The sequence below is a fragment of the Macaca nemestrina genome, chromosome X (genome assembly GCF_043159975.1).
Source record: "Macaca nemestrina isolate mMacNem1 chromosome X, mMacNem.hap1, whole genome shotgun sequence".
Classification (NCBI taxonomy): domain Eukaryota; kingdom Metazoa; phylum Chordata; class Mammalia; order Primates; family Cercopithecidae; genus Macaca; species Macaca nemestrina.
In genome coordinates this window covers 84,220,351-84,238,604 of record NC_092145.1, presented here as the reverse complement: position 1 = coordinate 84,238,604, position 18,254 = coordinate 84,220,351, and the positions used below count along the sequence as shown (strand labels likewise).

Sequence of the window (18,254 nt, the reverse complement as noted above, 5' to 3'; positions counted from 1 at the left end):
AAGGAGTGTTGCTTCACATTGTTCAAATAAAGATCTGTTGAAAAGCACAAAGTTGGTTTGGTAGGAAGAGCAGTCACACTGAGTTAAATTCAACTGAAGAAGAAATTTAATCCTGATAAATCTTCTTGCTCTACCATGTGCCTCAGCAATTAACTGCTCCAACCCTAACCTTAAACACCAGGTCTGGCTTGAAAAATGTTTTCTCATTTGTCTCATCATGAGTGGTAAACATCTGTCATTTACCAGTGACTCCTCTGACTTACATGGAGGGATCTTGGGGTCTTGGGCTATTGGGGCTGGCAGGAGACTGACTGGTTCTGATAGGAAGTGTCCTTCTGTCAGGCCAGCCTGGTCCACGGTCATGGTATGTGTAAGTCGTTGCTATCTGGGTGGTACCTGGTGGACAAAAGGGTGCCCTCATCCAGATGGCAGCCACAGCTCATTGTCCTGGAGTAGTTCAATGAGAAGCCATAGATGAGGTGGCTCTGCTCATGAGCAGTTAGGAGACAGTCCGAGTCAGAGGCCTGAGGTGATGTCACCATAATTTCATCAGATAAGTCCCAGTGTCCCAGAGTCCCTCCATGCCAAGCCCAGCCTTGGGGGGGTGTTCATTGCTCAGTGGTCCCGCCTGGTGGGCGAGGTGGGGGTATCTGTTGGACGACAGAGTTGAAAGTGCCTAGTGCTTCTCCAGAAGCTGAGCTCATCCCCCAAGGTCTGCCTGGCTCAGGGCAGCTTTGGAGGCCACACCCCACAGCATGCGAAACTTTTCCTGAAGGGTTTGAACAGAGTGAATCAGTATTGAGCGAAAGCTTCTTGAGGTAATGGGAATTCTGTCTGCCTACCTGGCACACGTGGGCATTTGCTCTTTCACGCACTGCGGAGGGAAATGGTGATTTCAGGGCCAAACAGAGACCTGGGCTCCACAACCAAAATTTGGTCAAAGCAGGTGCTCTAAGCCTTGGAGTGTCACCTGTCCTGTCCCATTGGCCTACAGCCGTAGACACCTCAGAAAGCTAGTCTACTCCAAGGCCCTCTGGCAACGAATTGGGCAGATGAAGTCTTGATGTCTTATCTGCCCTGGGATGTTCTTTCTGTGGCAAAGTTCCTGGCCTCACTATAGTGCTAGGTCTTCATGGTGTTTCATAATTCTGTCACTAGTGCTCACCTGCCTCTGTATTCTTCCTCCCCCCTTGTCTTTTTCTCTATTTTTTCTCTTCTCCCCAAATCTCTCCCTCTCTTCCATTCCCTCCCATCCCTTCCCCTTCCCCCTTCTTCTTCTCCCCCTCGTCCTCTCTCCGCCCTTGCTGTCTGTGAAATCAGGACTTCCCGGGGTTAAGTGACGATTATTATGGAGCAAAGAACCTGAGTAAGTCCAACTTACACACCGTTCACTGTATTTGTGGCATGAATGGAGATAGTGGGGGTGGGGCTATTGGGGACATGGGTGAGGGTCAAGGGTGAGAGGAGGGCAGTGTTTGTGAGCACTCTGACATCACAGCAGGAAGAAGTGCGTGTGGCTCCAAATGTTACATGTTTGCTCTGGATCCCTAGTACCCAAATAAGTCCCTATCATTCATGCCTTTGTTTACCTTTTGCTACTCAAAGTGGCAGGGCGTGAGCTTGGCGTCCCACCTTAGAAGTGAAATGGGCTTGAAATGTTTCTCCAAGGTAACAACTCAGCTAATCTCTAGCCTATTGTCGAAGGGAGGGGTCCTGCTGGTTGGATTCCTCTTCCAGTGATACCACGCTAAAGAATTGGATGTAGGAATTGCAGCTCTTACAGTCCCTCTAACTAGGGGCAAGGGTACTGTGACCCCCTTTTCCCAACCTGCATCTGGGATGTCCCAGCAGATCCAGGGCCTCAGCAAACAGCGCCAGTGGGCTTCCCACAGAGCACCTGTAAGGGGTTGAGCTGGTCTGCTAGGGGCCTCGGCACCATTTATGGACCATATATAGTTAGTGCTTTATCTCAGGAAAACTCTGACCTCATTTTCCTTTCTGGAAAAGAATCCTAGAGTGGAAAATGAAAAAGACCTAGATGATGAGGCTTAGCGGCCATCCTGCTGTGTGCAAGGGTGCACAGACATGCAGCCTTGCCGAATGGGTTCTGTCAGCATATACTCTCCTTCAGTAAATAATAAAGGCCAAAGGCAAAGGAGTTGCCTATGGGGATTGTTCAGGAACTAGCCATGTGTGGCAACTCAGCCAGTCCTTTCTGGGGGGGGCCACAGCATATCATGGTCTGGAACAGTGTGGTCTTGGCTGAAATGAGCAGCATCTCTCTCCATAGTTTGGTGTGTCCATGTCTCATCTTCATTCGCGTGTCATCTTGGATGGGCGGGCTTTGTTTGTGCCTCCTGTGAGCGCTGCTCTTCCGCTTGAGCGTTCTTTTCCCTCACCGCTAAGAGATGGGCAGATCCCAGCTGTGTGAGACAGGAGGGCTGTCTTGTCCTCAAGGTGTTTTTGTTGGTTTTGTTGTCTGTGTTTTGACATGTGTCTGGTGGTGGATGGAAGTGCTTCCCCTCTCACCACTGAAGCCAAGCTCTCCTGCTTTGGAGTGGTGGCAGGAAGGCTGGGGATCCCACCGAATGGTCAGGGCAGCGCTGCCTGGTGTCTGCTTAACCCATCCAGTGTTTGGCCTCTTAGTTGTGGAGTGCCACATGGTTCTGTACTTCGGGGACTCTGTCGGGCGGGGGACACCCATGAGCAGACTGGTCCCTGGACTTCTCTTTGCTCCTGTCACTGCCTTTTCTTTCCTGTTGTTAGCCTTGGACGATGCATTTTGAAATAGGACTTGGAAACCATCCAGGTCAATTTGTTTGATTCAGGTGAAGAGGATGCTGCTGAAGGAAGTATGACTTGTAGCACATAGGGAGGGACTTGGCAGACCAAGAGGGCTCCGGGGACAAGTACGAGAGGGCCAGGGGCTCAGGATTGGAGCTGTGCCTCCCAGTTGGTAGCCTGGATGTGGCAGGCCTCCTGTGGCCTGACTCAGTTGGCAGCTCAGTGTCTCGCTCCTGGAGAATTTGAGTTTTGTGCTGCATGTGACCTCTCAGTGGTGTGTTCTGAATTGGAGTCTCTTTCTTGTTGGCTTGCAGAGGGAGTGACATCCAACACCAGTGACAGCGAAAGCAGTTCCAGTAAGTGTGTGTCATTCCTTCCATGTCATGTAGCTCCACCGTGTATCCCAGCCATCCTCATTCCAGTGTCGCTCAGCTGCCATTGCTGCTCAGAGGCTGGTGCTTCTTTTAGCCATGTACACTTTGAGATCCTGGAAATGCTGTGGCCAGTTCATTCTCCTTATGGGTTGGGGTTCACCCCATGGGTTAAAGGAGAGTATAAGCCCTATAGTTCTGGCCAGGACCTGACTTAAAAGCATCCCAGGCACTGGAAAGGGTAAACTGCCAAAGAGTAAATCGCTGCCATGGCTACTGTGGGCCATAGGTGCTGCCAGATTTGTAGATTTGCTCAGAGACCAAAAGAAAAATGGCTCCTATAGGACACTGCTCTAAATCTGCCTTTCCAGGTCAGTAGGACCTCTTTGCCTTTGGGGCCAGTTAAAGGATCAGGTAATTGCCAAGTTCTCCTTGGGAGATCCTGTGACCAGACCAGAGAAACCATAATTCAAACCTCACGAACTTTGGGAGCACTGGTCTTTCAGGAGCTATGGTGGCTAGAAGCCTTGTAAAATCTGCCCAGGAGTCTTAGGCTCAGAAGAAGCCTTTTAGCAAGCATTGTGTGCCTTGATGCAAATATCACTGTCTTCCCTGGGACTGCCATCAGCCACTTTGGGACCTCCAGGCACCCAGCACCAAGTGGCTTAATGACTGTTTTAGGAAAACCTCAACATTGCTAGGCTCGACATGGAGCTCCACCAGAAAGAGACAGCAGGCTCAGCATTGCTCTTAAAGGGCACTGGGGACCTTAGCAGAGCCATGTGCCACTTTTCTGGATGCTGCTTCCAATGCAGGAGGTGGGTCGGTAGACCTTTAAAAGGGCAAAGTTAGGCCGCAGCTTTGGGGACCTGGGTGTGTGCCCTGACTCCCCTGCATGTAGATGAAGGGGACTCAGGCAAGCATCTCAACCAGTCGAAGCGTCCCTGTCATTCTTACTAGAGCGAGGGGGCTACTGCACACAGCTGACTTGTTACCTACAAGAAGAGTTCCTCAGAAATTGGGGTGGTTTGGGGTGGAGGCTTCATGGCTTCTGGGCCTTGGCCCCTTGCCCAGTGATATTTCACTGAACAAGATAACTGCTGACTCCTGTCTCAGAGCCAGTGAAGGGTTTCCTGTGCTTTTTCACCAGCAGAAAACAGAAAGGATCACAGGTGGTAGAAAGGACCACCCGATAAGGCTGTGTCCTGGCAGGGGAGGGGTGCGGGGAGTGTTGTACAGAAGGAGGCAGATCATATGGTGCTAACCTATCTCCCTTTTTTGTTGCAGAAGGACAAGAGGATGCTATTTTGTCATATGAGCCAGTGACACGACAAGAAAGTAAGCCCCCTCTGAGAGCCTTGTCTTTGTGCTGGTCTGGTCGTGGGGCTCAATACAGTGGGTGGCTATGGCAGCAGAGGGAGGGACCTGGAGGAGGAGGAAGGCTCGACTCATGGCACATCCAGCCCATGGACTCCTTCTTCTCTTCTGCTTCTTCCTAGTGTCATAGGGAAGGGGGTGCATCCAGTGTGCACTTCTCTCCGTGCCTTTGCCTGCTGCCAGGACACCTTCCAAAGGAGGGGGCAAATTTACAAGGAAGGTCTATTTCAGTAGATGTAGCCACTACTAAAAGAGAGGTCCAGGTTCTTCCCTTCAGTGGCTGCTCTGCAAAAACCTTGCTCAGTTACTGGTGTCAGTGCAGAGATTCTTTCTGACTGTGTTAGAAGGGGAGCAGCTTCCGGTTTCAGACTTGCCTTGAACTTAGATATTCTCAAATTAAAGGCTCTTTGATGTCTTTCTGTTTAAAAGCCAGACAATGGCCGAAGATGCTTTACCCTGTCTGAGTCTCTGCTCCAGAGCCTCTGTGTTCTAGCCAGACTCAGGGGTAGGACAGGCTGTCTGGTGGGGGCCTCTGTTCACTGTCTCGATGCTCTCCCTCTCTAGTTCACTATGCAAGGCCTGTGATCATCCTGGGCCCAATGAAGGACCGAGTCAATGATGACCTGATCTCCGAATTTCCACATAAATTTGGATCCTGTGTGCCACGTAAGAGTCCAGGAAGGCCCAGAGGATTGAGGCTTGGTGCCCTGGGAATAGTTCCTGTAATGTTTTATGGAAAAGGTCTGGGATCAGATTCTAGGGCTATTTGAGGACAGGGTACATTTGACACCCTGGAAAAGAGTAGGTGGCAATATATTCCCCAAAAGCTGATGGGGTTGGAGAGATTAAGCCATCAGGCTTGGCTGCTCACTCTCTTGAGGGGAAGTTTCAGTGGTGATGGTTGGGAATGGTTGGACAAATAGGGAGGCCCAGCCAAAGTGGTGTTGATGTGACTCCATGAACAGTTTGTTAGGTTCACTGTCTCCTCTACCAAGTTTGGCACCCTCTGCCATGCCTTAGCTCACCTTTCTGGTCCAGTTTAAGCTAAAGCAAATAGCCCCCTGTGTGAGACCTGGAGATTGGAAGAGAAGTAGGCCAGACAAACTGTTTCCCAACTGCTTGTTTTCTCCCACTTATTTGGAAAAAAAAAAAAAAAAATGGAGTGGCCCAGTGACCCACCCAGATGAGAATGGACCACTCAGTATTTTTTGACTTGGGGTGGATCATTGCCCCTGGGCTACAAAGCATTTCCTTTCTTCCTTCAGATACTACCCGACCTCGACGTGATAATGAGGTGGATGGACAAGACTACCACTTTGTGGTGTCGCGTGAACAAATGGAGAAAGATATTCAGGACAACAAGTTCATTGAAGCAGGCCAATTTAATGATAACCTCTATGGGACCAGCATCCAGTCAGTGCGGGCAGTTGCAGAGAGGGTAAGTGTAGAGGAGATGGCCTCAAAGGGAAGGCCAATGCTCACGCCAAGGTTCCACTTGGATCCTTATCCTTCCAACACAGGAGCTGCCCAACAGTGCTGCTGACCAAAGCCATAGCACCTCTGCATACTCCCAGTCCCTTGACGAAGCTATCTGTCTCCTTCATACAACTCACCCCAGAGCATCACCCAACAGGGAATAGGGGACCCTGGACAGATGTGGCCTTTTCTGGGTAATAGGAGCAAAAAGTGGGGCCTGTCTACTTCAGGGATCCAGTGTTTTAGGCCACTTTGGGTGGCCCTGGTGCCCCTCAACCCCACCCCCAGCCAAGGTGGATGTTTAGAATGTCACTGGATTTCTGCTTGGGGCTCAGTGAATAGGGAGTGGCTGGGCTGATACAATCTCTGCTTTTTCAGGGCAAGCACTGCATCTTAGATGTTTCCGGCAATGCTATCAAGAGACTGCAGCAAGCACAACTTTACCCCATTGCCATTTTCATCAAGCCCAAGTCCATTGAAGCCCTTATGTAAGTGTTTAACTGAGAACCCAGACACACCAAGCTAAGATCGGGTCTGGAAGGGAAATGGAGAAGAAAGTGATTTGCTGGGCAGAAACTTGAAAGAAACTCTGTGCCCCAGCTCTGGTCACTGGGCGCTCTTGTTTTGAGGGCTTGTGCCTATGTTCTCGGTTGGACTTTTGAACACAGAAGGTTTGAGGAGTTAGCCATGGGCCACTGCTGCTCTGAGAGGGCAGCTTAGCAGATTTTTAGGGATCCTGGAATAATCCTTTATGGTTAATCAGAACATAAGATCTGGTTCGGAACTATTTTTCTTCTGTCTTTGGCAGGGAAATGAACCGAAGGCAGACATATGAACAAGCAAATAAGATCTATGACAAAGCCATGAAACTGGAGCAGGAGTTTGGAGAGTACTTTACGGGTAAGACTCCTGCTGCCCTGCGGGGGGTTCTGGGGGACTAGCCAGGTACCTGTTTCTATAAGTGTCTCAAAGAGGTGTAGACAGAATGTAGAAACCTTGCACGGAGTTTCCAGTTGCTTTTAAGCTTTTGAGCACAAACCTTTCCAAAGCACTCAAGTTCCCCGTGTCCAGCCATAGCAGCTCAGCCAGTTTATAGCATAAACCACTCACCAAATGCTTCCTTGAATTGTTGGTTTGTTCATTTTGTCTTGTCCTTACTAGATTGTGGTCTCCCTGTATTACTCTGTCTCCCTCCGTTTCAGCTCCCCTCCCCCTCCCCCAGTACTTTGCTTTGCATGTTTAGGTGCTGAATAAACGTTTGTTGATGATGATGATTCCTCAGTGTGGTGTTCAAGTTGTCTGTTGGGGTGCCTGTCTCTGTGTGTGTGTGTGTGTGTGTGTGTGTGTGTGTGTGATCATCTACTTTAGAAGGTCAGTTCCTGAAACATTGGGAAGGTTTCTATGTAATAACGTTCTTCACCTTTTGAAGTACAGTGATGTATACATATATGCATGCAAGGCAGTGCTGAATCCATTCTAGCTGGTGGTGACACTAGGTTAACTGCGTAAAGAATTCATAAATGTCCTCACACACCTTGGGTCTTCAGAGCTCCCTTTACCATCAGCATCCATGTCCTTGTTTGCTGGGCTGACCTCTGACATATAGCAGATGTGATGGGCCCAGGAGCACTGCCTCTTGCCAGAAATTGTGGCTTTCAGCTCTTTCTGTGGAGAACTGCAGTTTTCCAAATCTTTTAGTAAGGCTGCTTTAGAATAACAAGCTGCTGGCCTTATGGCACCCAAGAGCAACATGAACTGCAAGGTCTGGCACATAGTGGGTGCTCAATAAACATCTTTTGAATAAACACATTTTTCTGGTCATTACTACTTAGTCTCACTGTCTCAGTGAGTTGACTTCAAGCCCTGGGCTTGGGGCACCTAGTTGGTTGCCCTTACTGCCCTGAACACACAGGCAGCCAGCCAGTGAACCCAAGCCCAAACCCATACTCCTGGGAACATGTCCTTCATGTGAGGGGTTGGGGGTGTGGAGGGGGGACTTGTAGGATTGTTGGGAGAGGCAGGATTGCTGGGTTTGGGGGATGTGCTGTGGACCACAGTAATAATTTTGTTTTCCTCTTCACTTTAGCCATTGTACAGGGTGACTCACTGGAAGAGATTTATAACAAAATCAAACAAATCATTGAGGACCAGTCTGGGCACTACATTTGGGTCCCATCCCCTGAAAAACTCTGAAGAATCCCCTCCAACCATTCTCTTGTGAACAGAAGAAATCAAGTCCCTCTTCCCTCCTCCCTCTTCATTCCTGTCCCCATGGGGAGAACAAATGCTACTGTTCTTGTCCCCTTTTTTAGATATGTCAAAAAAAAATTGAGTTTTCTAGTCCTGTTCTTTTTTTTAAATTTTTTTGTTTGTTTCAGTTTATTTTTTGGGATGATGCCATCTCATTCATCATGTGACTGTGCCCATTCCTGCATGGACCTTTCCCAAGCGCTAGCACAGGTGCAAAATCCATCAGAGCCATTGTTTTCATAAAAACCAAGCAGAAGTGAAGAGAAAAGAGGAGGACTGATGGAAAGACAGACTCTGGACAGCTGCACGGCTTGTGAAGTGAGCTAAATGCACCACATGATGAGATGCTCCTGGGCATTTCTCCCTATCTGTACTGCTGTCTTGCAGCTCTGAATGGTGCAACGTAATGGCGACAGAAAGTATCTTATTTATATATAGATATATATATGTAATTTATATAAAATATATAGAAATTATTATATATATATATTATACACTCTCATATAATATATATATATATTCACACACATTTGGGTTAGAAAATCTATGGAGACTTCATCAATGGTACTATGTTATTAGAGAAATGCTTTAATTTTCATATTCCAATCAGATGGCATCTTCTATCCCAGCTGGTTGGGAAGGGATTGAAGATGGTAGCAAGTGCTGCACTAAGGGCACTCGCATTTGGTCATTCTCTTGAGAGCTAGGAGGGGTCAGCCTGAGGCCTGAGAGAAAGGGCTTTTGCCTGGGGTGAGAGGGTTAGAGACTTGACCTGAAAGCAGCTGCTGCCCCTGAGGTGCAGCCAGTCCTGTGTGTGGACAGAGAGAATGGCTAATGATGCTCCGCGTGGAATTGCCTATTGTTTTATGCCACCTGATGTGTCTGCATGAGAGGTTTCCTTTTTGTTCCTTTTTAAGCTGCTGTTAAACCAAAACCATGTTGTGCTACTGTGTCAGCCTTTTCATTATTGCAAATTTTACTTTTACTATTTAAGTGAATGCATAGAATCCAGTTTGCCAAGGTTCTAAAGGCTTATGAGGTCCTGAAGGAGCCAGGCCTTGTGATGGAGTAGGTGACACAGGCCTGGTTGTCCTGTCAGCAGAAGGGAGAGCAGGGGCTGGGCTGAGAGGAGGACACGCAGGACTCCACTGAGGTTCCTTTCTGGGTTCCACCAACAGGGACAGGGAGTCATTTGCCTTCCAGTTCTGTGCTGGGATGGTGGGACAGCACTTGGCTTGCTTGGCCAGCCGCGTCATGAGTTTGATTTGGTTTTTTTTTTGCAGCTGCTTCATATGCTCTGCTCCAGCCCCTCCCCAACAGCTGGTAGCTTATGGTTTCTTCAAGAGGAAAGTAGACTTTATGCTGTACATTTGAGCTGTAGAGCTAAGATTCGCTTGCTGGTGAGCTGTGAAACCTTGTTGCTTTTTCCCAGAGTCTGATGGCAGTGACTGTGGTCAAGGGAATCTTCACCACCACAAGTGCAGGCAGCAGGTGTGGTTCAGGTCTTCCCCCACCCCACTGTGCTCCTTTGAAGCCAACGTGCCTCCCTCGCCTCCATACTGGAGGGACGATGCAGGGGAGAACAGAGAAGTGCTTGGCCCTAGGGTTGAGGCATTTGTTTCCTAGCCCGCTGGGTTAGGGCTGGTGTCAGCAAGGCAATGTTGAGGATGCTTTAAGCACTACCAGCCAAATCCGGGAACTCTGTTAACAGTTGTCCAACCAGCAGAATGAGGCTAACTGTATAAAGCATGGGACCCAGGATGAGGATAAGGAAAGGGCAGTGGCTTTCCCTGGGCAGTACACTGACTTGAAGGCAAAGAAGGATAAAGTGACAGCTGACTGTGACTCTGGTGAGGAGGGTTGAGCAGAGAGGTTGATTCTCTGTTGTTAACTATGTGGCGAAGTCTCAGCCATGCTCAGCCCTCCCCCCCTCCCAGGGAAGAGAAACAGAGATTCAAAGTAAGCATGACACTAGTTGGTTTATCAGTGTTCCTTCCAAGGAGACATATATTTTTTAATAAACGATAGTTGCAATGAACTGTGGCTCAGAGACCTTCTTGAAGTAGTTGAGAAGGGAGGGCGTGGGCAAAGTAGTGGGAAGAACATCCCAAACTTTTGGGGGCCAGAGGGCTTTCTCCTTAGTGATGATGAGCTAGCTGAGCTGGGCCGTCCTGGGGATCGGTACAGCTCGCTGCGGTGGTGACAGGCCCTTTGTGAAAGGTGTGTGCTTGGTCTTCCACCCCAGCCCCAGACACTGCTTCAAACAGCACCAACTAGAGGGGAGTCCACATCAGTGGTGGCAAAATGCTGACATTTTCCCAAGAGGTACACAAGGTGGGAGAGGCCTGCTATAGCAAAGGTGTGTGTTAGAGAAAGCAGGGGCCTGATTTAGTAGCAGAGAACTGGGTGAGAAAAATGGCCAGAGAAAGTGACCTGCCAGCTACCAGTGTTTCCAAAAATGAGGGTGGGATGGGCCCAGATGCAGAGCAGGACAGCAGTCATCCCCATAGCCTTCTGAGGAGGGGAGGGGTGCTTAGAGCAGGCAGTTCTGGCAGTTCTGACGTGGCAGGCGCCATTGCAACTTGTGCGGAGGAGTCTTAGGAAGTGCTGTCATAATTCATAAGGTCAAGAGCAACATCTGGATGAATGAGCCACCTGAAATGTGTGTGGGCTGAGCCACAGGAAGGGTGAGTCCTCTTGCTTGTGGCGCTTTATGGTGTGCAGGTTGCTTGCTTTCCCATATTCTCATTTGCTAGAAGGCAGCCCAACAAAAGGGAGTCCCCAAAGAGCTCCATGAGAGCTTAAGAAAATTCATCTCCTGAGGGCAAAGAGAACAAAGATCTGGCCTATGGTCACACTGTTGAGGCTCTGTCTTCACAGCTGATGTTCTCCTAGTGGAGGTACAGCTGAAGAACATTCAGCCCCAGCACGAGAAGATACAGAGCAACTTGGAAACCCCAAAAGGAGACACACCCTTAACACTGTGCCGTGCTGTGCTGTGCCGTGTCCTGAGGGAGGAGACAGCCCTATCTCCTCCTGGTTTTGTTGCTGACATTGCAGCTGATCATGCCTTGACTCCTTCATCTCTAACAGAGGAAGAACTGTATTATCAAACCTATGGTCTACCCATGAATAAATAAAATATTTGTTCAATCACAAACGACCAGCTTTGTCTTAAGTTGAAAGTGCTTCTAGAAATCAGTGAATGAAAACAAAATCCTTACCTGCAGCAAGTGTAGAAGTCGAGTGGCTCAAGGGCGGCCCTAATAAAGATGCAGAAGCAAGTGGGAGTTGAGCCGCAGGTTTGGGAGGAGACTAGAGGGGAGGGAAAGTATCCTAAGCAGGCCAAGGCCAGGCAAAAAAGAGTGGGACTGAGAAGGGGTGCCAGCTCAAGCAGAAAAGCCAGCACTAAAGGCTAGTGGAGCCCTTTCTGCAGGGATAGTCTTTGCTTAATACTAACCACTGCAATTAGGTGAGAAAGTGTTGAGAGAGCTGGGAATTTTCTCAAGGCAAAGCTGACAAATTAGCGCTGAAGTCAAAAGCGATCCTGGAAGCCTGACAACCTCAACCTGGGCCTTGGAAGTGTTCATTCAGTCTCAGCATTCCCGAGTTGTATTTCATCCCTGTTCCCACCTAGGATGTCATGGCCCTGATTCCACTAATCCTTTTATCCATCCAGCCATTTCCTTGGCACCTCTAGGACATTTTGTCATCATTGCAAATAACATTCTGAAGCTCAAATTTGTTTCCTCAAAAGCCTCTTCCCCTGTCACTTCCAAGAAATAGTACTGGCTCCTGCATACCTCGCTTCCTCCCCAGTGAATAGGGTGTCGATACCTCATTTCTTTGCCAGAAAATAGCAAAGCTTCTTTAACAAGCCCCAACTAGATTTTATCTGCAGAGCTGTTCCCATTGTGCACAACGTGATGCCCACTGACTTCTTCCATGTTAGCTTGAATGAACTACCCGTGTTTCCTTCCTTCCACCATTTCCACTGGTAGTCTCAGCATACATACCTAACACTTGGAAGAAATGGAAAGCGGGTGGTTTGAGAATGGGCTTCAGACCTGCGTTCTCCCAGTGAAGCGCATGTGTGAGAGGATACTCTGTCTTCTGGCCTTCCTGTCTGCCTACGGCCAGTCCTGCCCAAGATGACAGAATCATCTGTCTCATGCGCTACCCCTCCCATGGGTCCTGCCACCCACAGGGAGAAGTTGAAGTCTCAGCTCCTTAGCATAGCCCTTCCACCATCAGCCCCAGGCTTTCTCTCCTGTCTCTTCTGCTGTGCCCCTTTCTGTTCTAGGCATTTGAATTCCCTGAATGCACCACAGCCCTGGTCTGTGTGCCCATAAATGCCCTCGCTGCTGCCCCATCTTGCTTAACCTGGAAGACTCAGAGACCGAGCGGGGGATGGAAAGAGAGAGAGAGAGAGACAGAGACAGAGACAGGGTCTCATCTGTAGCCCAGGCTGGATGGAGTGCAGTGGTGTGATCATAGCTCACTGCAGCCTCTACCTCCCAGGCTCAAGTGATTCTCCCACCTCAGCCTCACGAGTAGCTGGGACCCCAGGTGTGTGCCACCAGGCCCAGCTAATGTTTGTATTTTCTGTGGAAACGGAGTTTCACTATATTGCCCAGGCTGGTCTCCAACTCCTGTGCTCAAACGGCCCCCCTACTCTCTCGCCTTCCCAAAGTGTTGGCATTACAGGCGTGAGCCACCACGCCTGGCCTCCTCTTAATATCTCGAGACTCAGTTCAAGAATTCCCCTCTCAGGTCAGGAGATCGAGACCATCCTGGCGAACACAGTGAAACCCCGTCTCTACTAAAAAATACAAAAAACTAGCCGGGCGAGGTGGTGGGCGCCTGTAGTCCCAGCTACTCGGGAGGCTGAGGCAGGAGAATGGCGTGAACCCGGGAGGCGGAGCTTGCAGTGAGCCGAGATCCGGCCACTGCACTCCAGCCTGGGCAACAGAGCAAGACTCCGTTTCAAAAAAAAAAAAAAAAAAAGAATTCCCCTCTCAGTGCTCACTTTACTGAACCACCACCTCTTCTTCCCTGTCACCCTGTAGGTAGAATTGACCTTCCCACCCTGATTGCTGTATTATACCCTGTAAGGACTTTGGTCATCACTGTAGCAGCTCACATTTATTTCCTGCTTACTATGTGCTGTACGCATACTAATTCACCTGTTGCTCAAAACAGCCCTAGAAGGCAGGTACTGTGGTTTGTTTGTTTTTTTTTTGTTGTTGTTTTTGTTTGTTTTTTTTTTTTTTTGAGATAGAGTCTTGCTCTGTTGCTCAGGCTGGACTACAGTGGCGCGATGTCAGCTTGCGGCAACATCAAGCGATTCTTCTGACTCAGCCTCCTGAGTAGCTGGGATTACAGGCGCCTGCCACCACGCCTGGCTAATTTTTGTATTTTTAGTAGAGACGGAGCCTCGCCATGTTGGCCAGGCTGGTCTGGAACTCCTGGGCTCAAGTGATCCTCCCGCCTCAGCCTCTCAAAGTGCTGGGATTACAGGCATGAGCCACCGCACCTGGGCCAGGTACTCTTACTATCCTTGTTTCCCAGATGGGGAAACCAAGGCACACAGCTAATAAGTAGCAGAGCTATGAGCCCAAAACAGGCTGTCTGGCTGTAGCAGCTGTGCTCTTCAGCACACCAGGCCCAGGTCTCACTTTGCTCTGCTTAGAACATTTTCTTGCCCCATCTCTTTGCATCTGTCTTCCTCTCCTAGACTCCTCTTTGAGAGCAGAGACTATGTCCTGTTCACCTTTATACGCCCAGCACTTAGTACAGTATCTGGCACATAGTAGATGCTCAGTAAAAGAAAAGAGCTGCACTGGTCTTTGGCTCAAGCTTGGAGGGAAGTGATTTGACCAGGTCCAAACCTGTGGCGAGCGTGAATTATTTTGGTTTGCTTTATGGAGAGCTTCCTTTCTTGAGCCACTGCCGCTTCCTCTGGAATTTCACTCCATCATTATGACTCCTCTCTTTTTCATCTTCTTCATCCATTTCTGATCCTTTATTGCTCCTTCCCCTTCTTTTCACTCCGCTGTCTTCTCACCCAGGGCTGAACCTTATACTTACCCTGCTCTCTTTTACTAACCATCACTCGTTTATGCAACACAAGTTGATCAAGCATCTAGAAGCCCTCAAAGGCCAGCCATTACCTTCCAAGAATGAAATTCCAAGAACCTAGACAGGAAATTGCCACGTGCTTGCTCTCCCTGATGACTTCAGTTCTCTCCCATCCTGCCCCACCCCTTCCATGGGCTCCTCCCACCTACAGCTCTGATCCCTTTACTCTCTCTCTTCCCCCACACCTAAGTGCTGCCATTGCCCTAGTCACCCAGGTTCAAGCCCTGATCTCCCCACTCTGGTCATCACATCCGATCTCCTACCAAAACGTGTGGATTATTTGCAATGTCTTTTTAATCCAGTCCTTTGTTGTCATTATCACTGCCCCTACCCTGATAGTGACAAGAGCTACTTCTTGGTGAGCACCTGCTGATAAGCATTGTGCTTGGTGCTGGAAAGACAATGGCAAATAAAGCCTATTTTCAAGGGACCTATCATCTAGTTGGGGGCGGGGGACAGCAAAGCAGGAAATGACTAAATGCATAAGTACACATTTGAGTGAATGCCATGAAGGAAGTACGTGGGATGCAATGATAGAGGCTAATACTTAGAAAAGGTGCCCAGGGACAGCTTCTCTGAGGAGGTGCCATTCAAGTTGAGACCTGTGAGATAAGCAGGAGCAGCCTGGTAGGGGAGGGGACATGGGTGTCCGGGAGGGAAGTATTTCACACTCCACTGGCCCTAATCTGCTTGTCCAGCATTATCTCCTGATACTTCTCTACAAACCAATCTAGACTCTGACTTTTTACCCATGAGCAAGACCTCTGTCTGGAGTGCGTTCAGTCCCCATCTCTTATTTAATGAAACCCTTCAAGCTCCAGCTCAAATGTCACCTTCCATGATCATGTCACTGATCACTGCAGAGGAGCTTCCCCTTCCCTCCTTTTGAACTGCTCTAGCAGTTGGTACTGAACACACTCTGTTGTTGCAGGGTAGCAATTTGTCAATAATACACTCTCCAACCAGTCAAAAACCTTCTAGAAGGCTGGGATTGTATCTAGTGTATCTTTGTATCCCTCACAGCACATGCCTTGAACATGATTGATACTCGATAAATGATTTATGAATGAACTTCCCCTTTCTGAGCCTCACTATCTTACTCTAAAACGTGAGGAAGTTAGACAAATAATCTCCAAAGCCTCTCGCAGCTCCCACACTTAATGATCATGATAAAATAGTAGAATTCTAAAGGACATGTGCTATGCTGAATCCCTCACAAAAAGCCAGTTCACACTTTTTGTGAATTTGCAGTTAAAAAATCCAAATGGTGATGCAGATGACATAAAGGGTTTAAACAGAGCTGTCAAAGAACATGGCGCTTGAACACATTCGGTTTATACACAGTCAGACACTACAGACGGACAGGCTTGGTGCCTGCTGTGAAGAAGCAAAGAACTCCTGGGACATGCACGGACTGAGACCAGGGGAAATGGCCTTTTCCTAGCAGGGCAGAAGGGTTGCATTCCAGGACAGCTGCACAAAATAGACAACTTTGTGATAGACAACTTTGTGATAGAATCACTTCTTTCATGGTGCTAGGGAAATATGGGAATGGAGGTGCCAAAAGAACCACAAGATGGAACCACTCCTAAGTAGAGTCGAGGTGCCCCCAGTGGCTCCCACTGAGAGGCATTTGAGATGGGTGGGAGGGTGGTGTGGGGGCTGGGCACATCGGAGCGTAGTCACAGGTGGGAGCCATAACTAGGAGGTGTGGAAACTGCCCCTGTGCCCTGCAGAGTGGAGCAACCAGCTTTGTCTTTTAGTTGGAGCAATTGCTGGCTTTGTGGCTGTTAGAATCAATGGAAGCTTTTCAACTTTCATCTTTTCTTGAGGAAATAAAAAGGCTCGCAAACTAGGTTTGCAAACTGCCACTTCCTTTTGGCTTATCAGAGAGGTTGGGAGAAATGCAAAAAAAAAAAAAAAAAAAAAAAAAAAAAGGATAAAAAAATAAGGAGGTAAAAGTAAACAGATCCTGCTGTTAAGTAGAGGAATGTCAAAGGAGGAAATGACAGACACACGCTTCAGGGTCTACTAGAGTTCACGTCACTAAGGGTGAATTGGGTCATTCTAGAGAAGAAATAATAAACAATAGCGGAGGTAAAGGGGAATAAAAACCAGAGTCAAGAATATGAGTAGAGGACTAAAAAAAAAAGAGAGAAAACTCTCTGCATGACTGGAGCCGCCCTGTAATCACAGGCCGGAAGCCTTTCCAGGAGGCGGTGCATAGCGATCTGGGGAATGAGATAATGAAGAGAGAAATGTCAAGATGTAGTGGTTGCAGGTGACCCTGCCAGACAGCAAGAGCAGAATAATGACAGCAAACATTCTAAAGCACCTGTTCTGTGTCAGGTCTTACTCTAAGAGCTTTGTATATATTTACTCACTTTCTCTTTACAAGTCTGTGAGGATAGTTGCGGACATCTTATAGATGAGGAAACTGAGGTCTGCAGACATTTAATAACTTGCCCAAGGTCATATAACTCCCAAGTGGGAGAGCAAAGGTTTGAACCCAGACAATGTGGTTCCAGTGTCGGTGCCTGTGCTCTGCTGCCTTGCCTAGTTCTGCTGCTACTTTCCACCTCGTCCTTCTTTGTTGTCTAGCTTCTGCTCTCTCACTACCCCACTGAAATTGTGCCTAAAAGTCAATATGACTTCCAAGTCGCCAGATCTTTTATTTTTTTTGAGAGAGTTTCTCACTCCATCACCCAGGCTGGAATGCAGTGATGCGATCCTGGTTCACTGCAACCTCCGCCTCTCAGGTTCAAGCAATTCTCCTGCCTCAGCCTCCCAAGTAGCTGGGATTACAGGTGCCCGCCACCACGCCCAGCTAACTTTTGTACTTTTAGTAGAGACGGGGTTTCACCATGTTGGTCTGGTCTCGAACTCCTGACCTCAAGTGATCCACCCGCCTCAGCCTCCCAAAGTGTTGGGATTACATGTGCGAAGCACTGCACCGGGTCCCAAGTCACCAGATCTTATGCCTTCACAGACCTCATACCCATCAGCCTTTCTGTTATATTTGGCACTGTCAATTATTCTCTCCTTCTAAAATTTTCCCCTTGGTTTCAGTGACACTACCTTCTTGGTTCTCCTACATCTCTCCTATTTCTCCTCCTCTGCCCCTTGCAGTTCCTTTTTTTATCCTTCCCTTTTAAATGTTTGTTAAAGTTGTTCTTGGCTCTCTTCTTTCTCCATATGCAATTCATTGGAGATTTCCTGGCTTCAATATTCATATAAGTCCAAAAACATCCTCCTCACCCAGGGTTGAAACGTTTATACCATCTCCAATTATGTCTACCAGTCCTCACATTCACCTTCACTGTTTCACTGCAGTTACCCCAATTCAATTCTTCATTATTTCCATTCATTCAACAAACACGTAATTCTATGTGTCAGGCCCTGTGGATACAATAGTGAGCAAAACAGATACGACCTCTGCCCTTATGGAGTTTACTGTCTTGGAGCTAGTCCAATATTAAATAAATAATCACACAAACTGATAAATGCTGTTCATGAAAAGTGTGGACCTTTATAAAAGGGTGACATAGGGCTGGGCGCAGTGGCTTATGCCTGTAATCCCAGCACTTTGGGAAGCCAAAAGGGTGGATCACGAGGTCAGGAGTTTGAGACCAACTTGGCCAACATAGTGAAACCCCATCTCTACTAAAAATACAAAAATTAGCTGGGTGTGGTGGTGGGCACCTGTAGTCTCAGCTACTTGGGAGGCTGAGGCAGGAGAATCACTTGAACCCTGGAGGCAGAGATTGCAGTGAGCCAAGACCACACCATTGCACTCCAACCTGGGTGACAGAGTGAGACTCCATCTCAAAAAAAAAAAAAAGAAGAAGAAAGAAA

The 18,254-nt window shown here is 48.3% G+C and overlaps 1 protein-coding gene across 9 annotated transcripts in view; it reads left to right on the top strand.

Annotated features, from left to right (window-relative positions):
• LOC105476660 (discs large MAGUK scaffold protein 3) overlaps nucleotides 1-11,418 on the top strand; it is a 57,789-nt gene extending 46,371 nt beyond the window's left edge. For 5 of the 9 annotated variants that reach the window (XM_011732781.3, XM_011732783.3, XM_011732787.2 and 2 more), the window contains 7 exons: nucleotides 3,099-3,140; nucleotides 4,443-4,493; nucleotides 5,097-5,198; nucleotides 5,798-5,970; nucleotides 6,387-6,496; nucleotides 6,817-6,908; nucleotides 8,095-11,418. In XM_011732781.3, the coding sequence (XP_011731083.1) occupies nucleotides 3,099-3,140; nucleotides 4,443-4,493; nucleotides 5,097-5,198; nucleotides 5,798-5,970; nucleotides 6,387-6,496; nucleotides 6,817-6,908; nucleotides 8,095-8,201 (677 nt within the window). In that variant the 3' untranslated portion in view covers nucleotides 8,202-11,418. Of the gene's footprint in view, nucleotides 1-1,320; nucleotides 1,367-3,098; nucleotides 3,141-4,442; nucleotides 4,494-5,096; nucleotides 5,199-5,797; nucleotides 5,971-6,386; nucleotides 6,497-6,816; nucleotides 6,909-8,094 lie in introns of all 9 variants that reach the window. The other 4 variants (XM_011732786.3, XM_011732785.3, XM_011732784.3 and 1 more) reach the window with 3 other exon arrangements.
• Nucleotides 11,419-18,254: the final 6,836 nt, after the last annotated feature.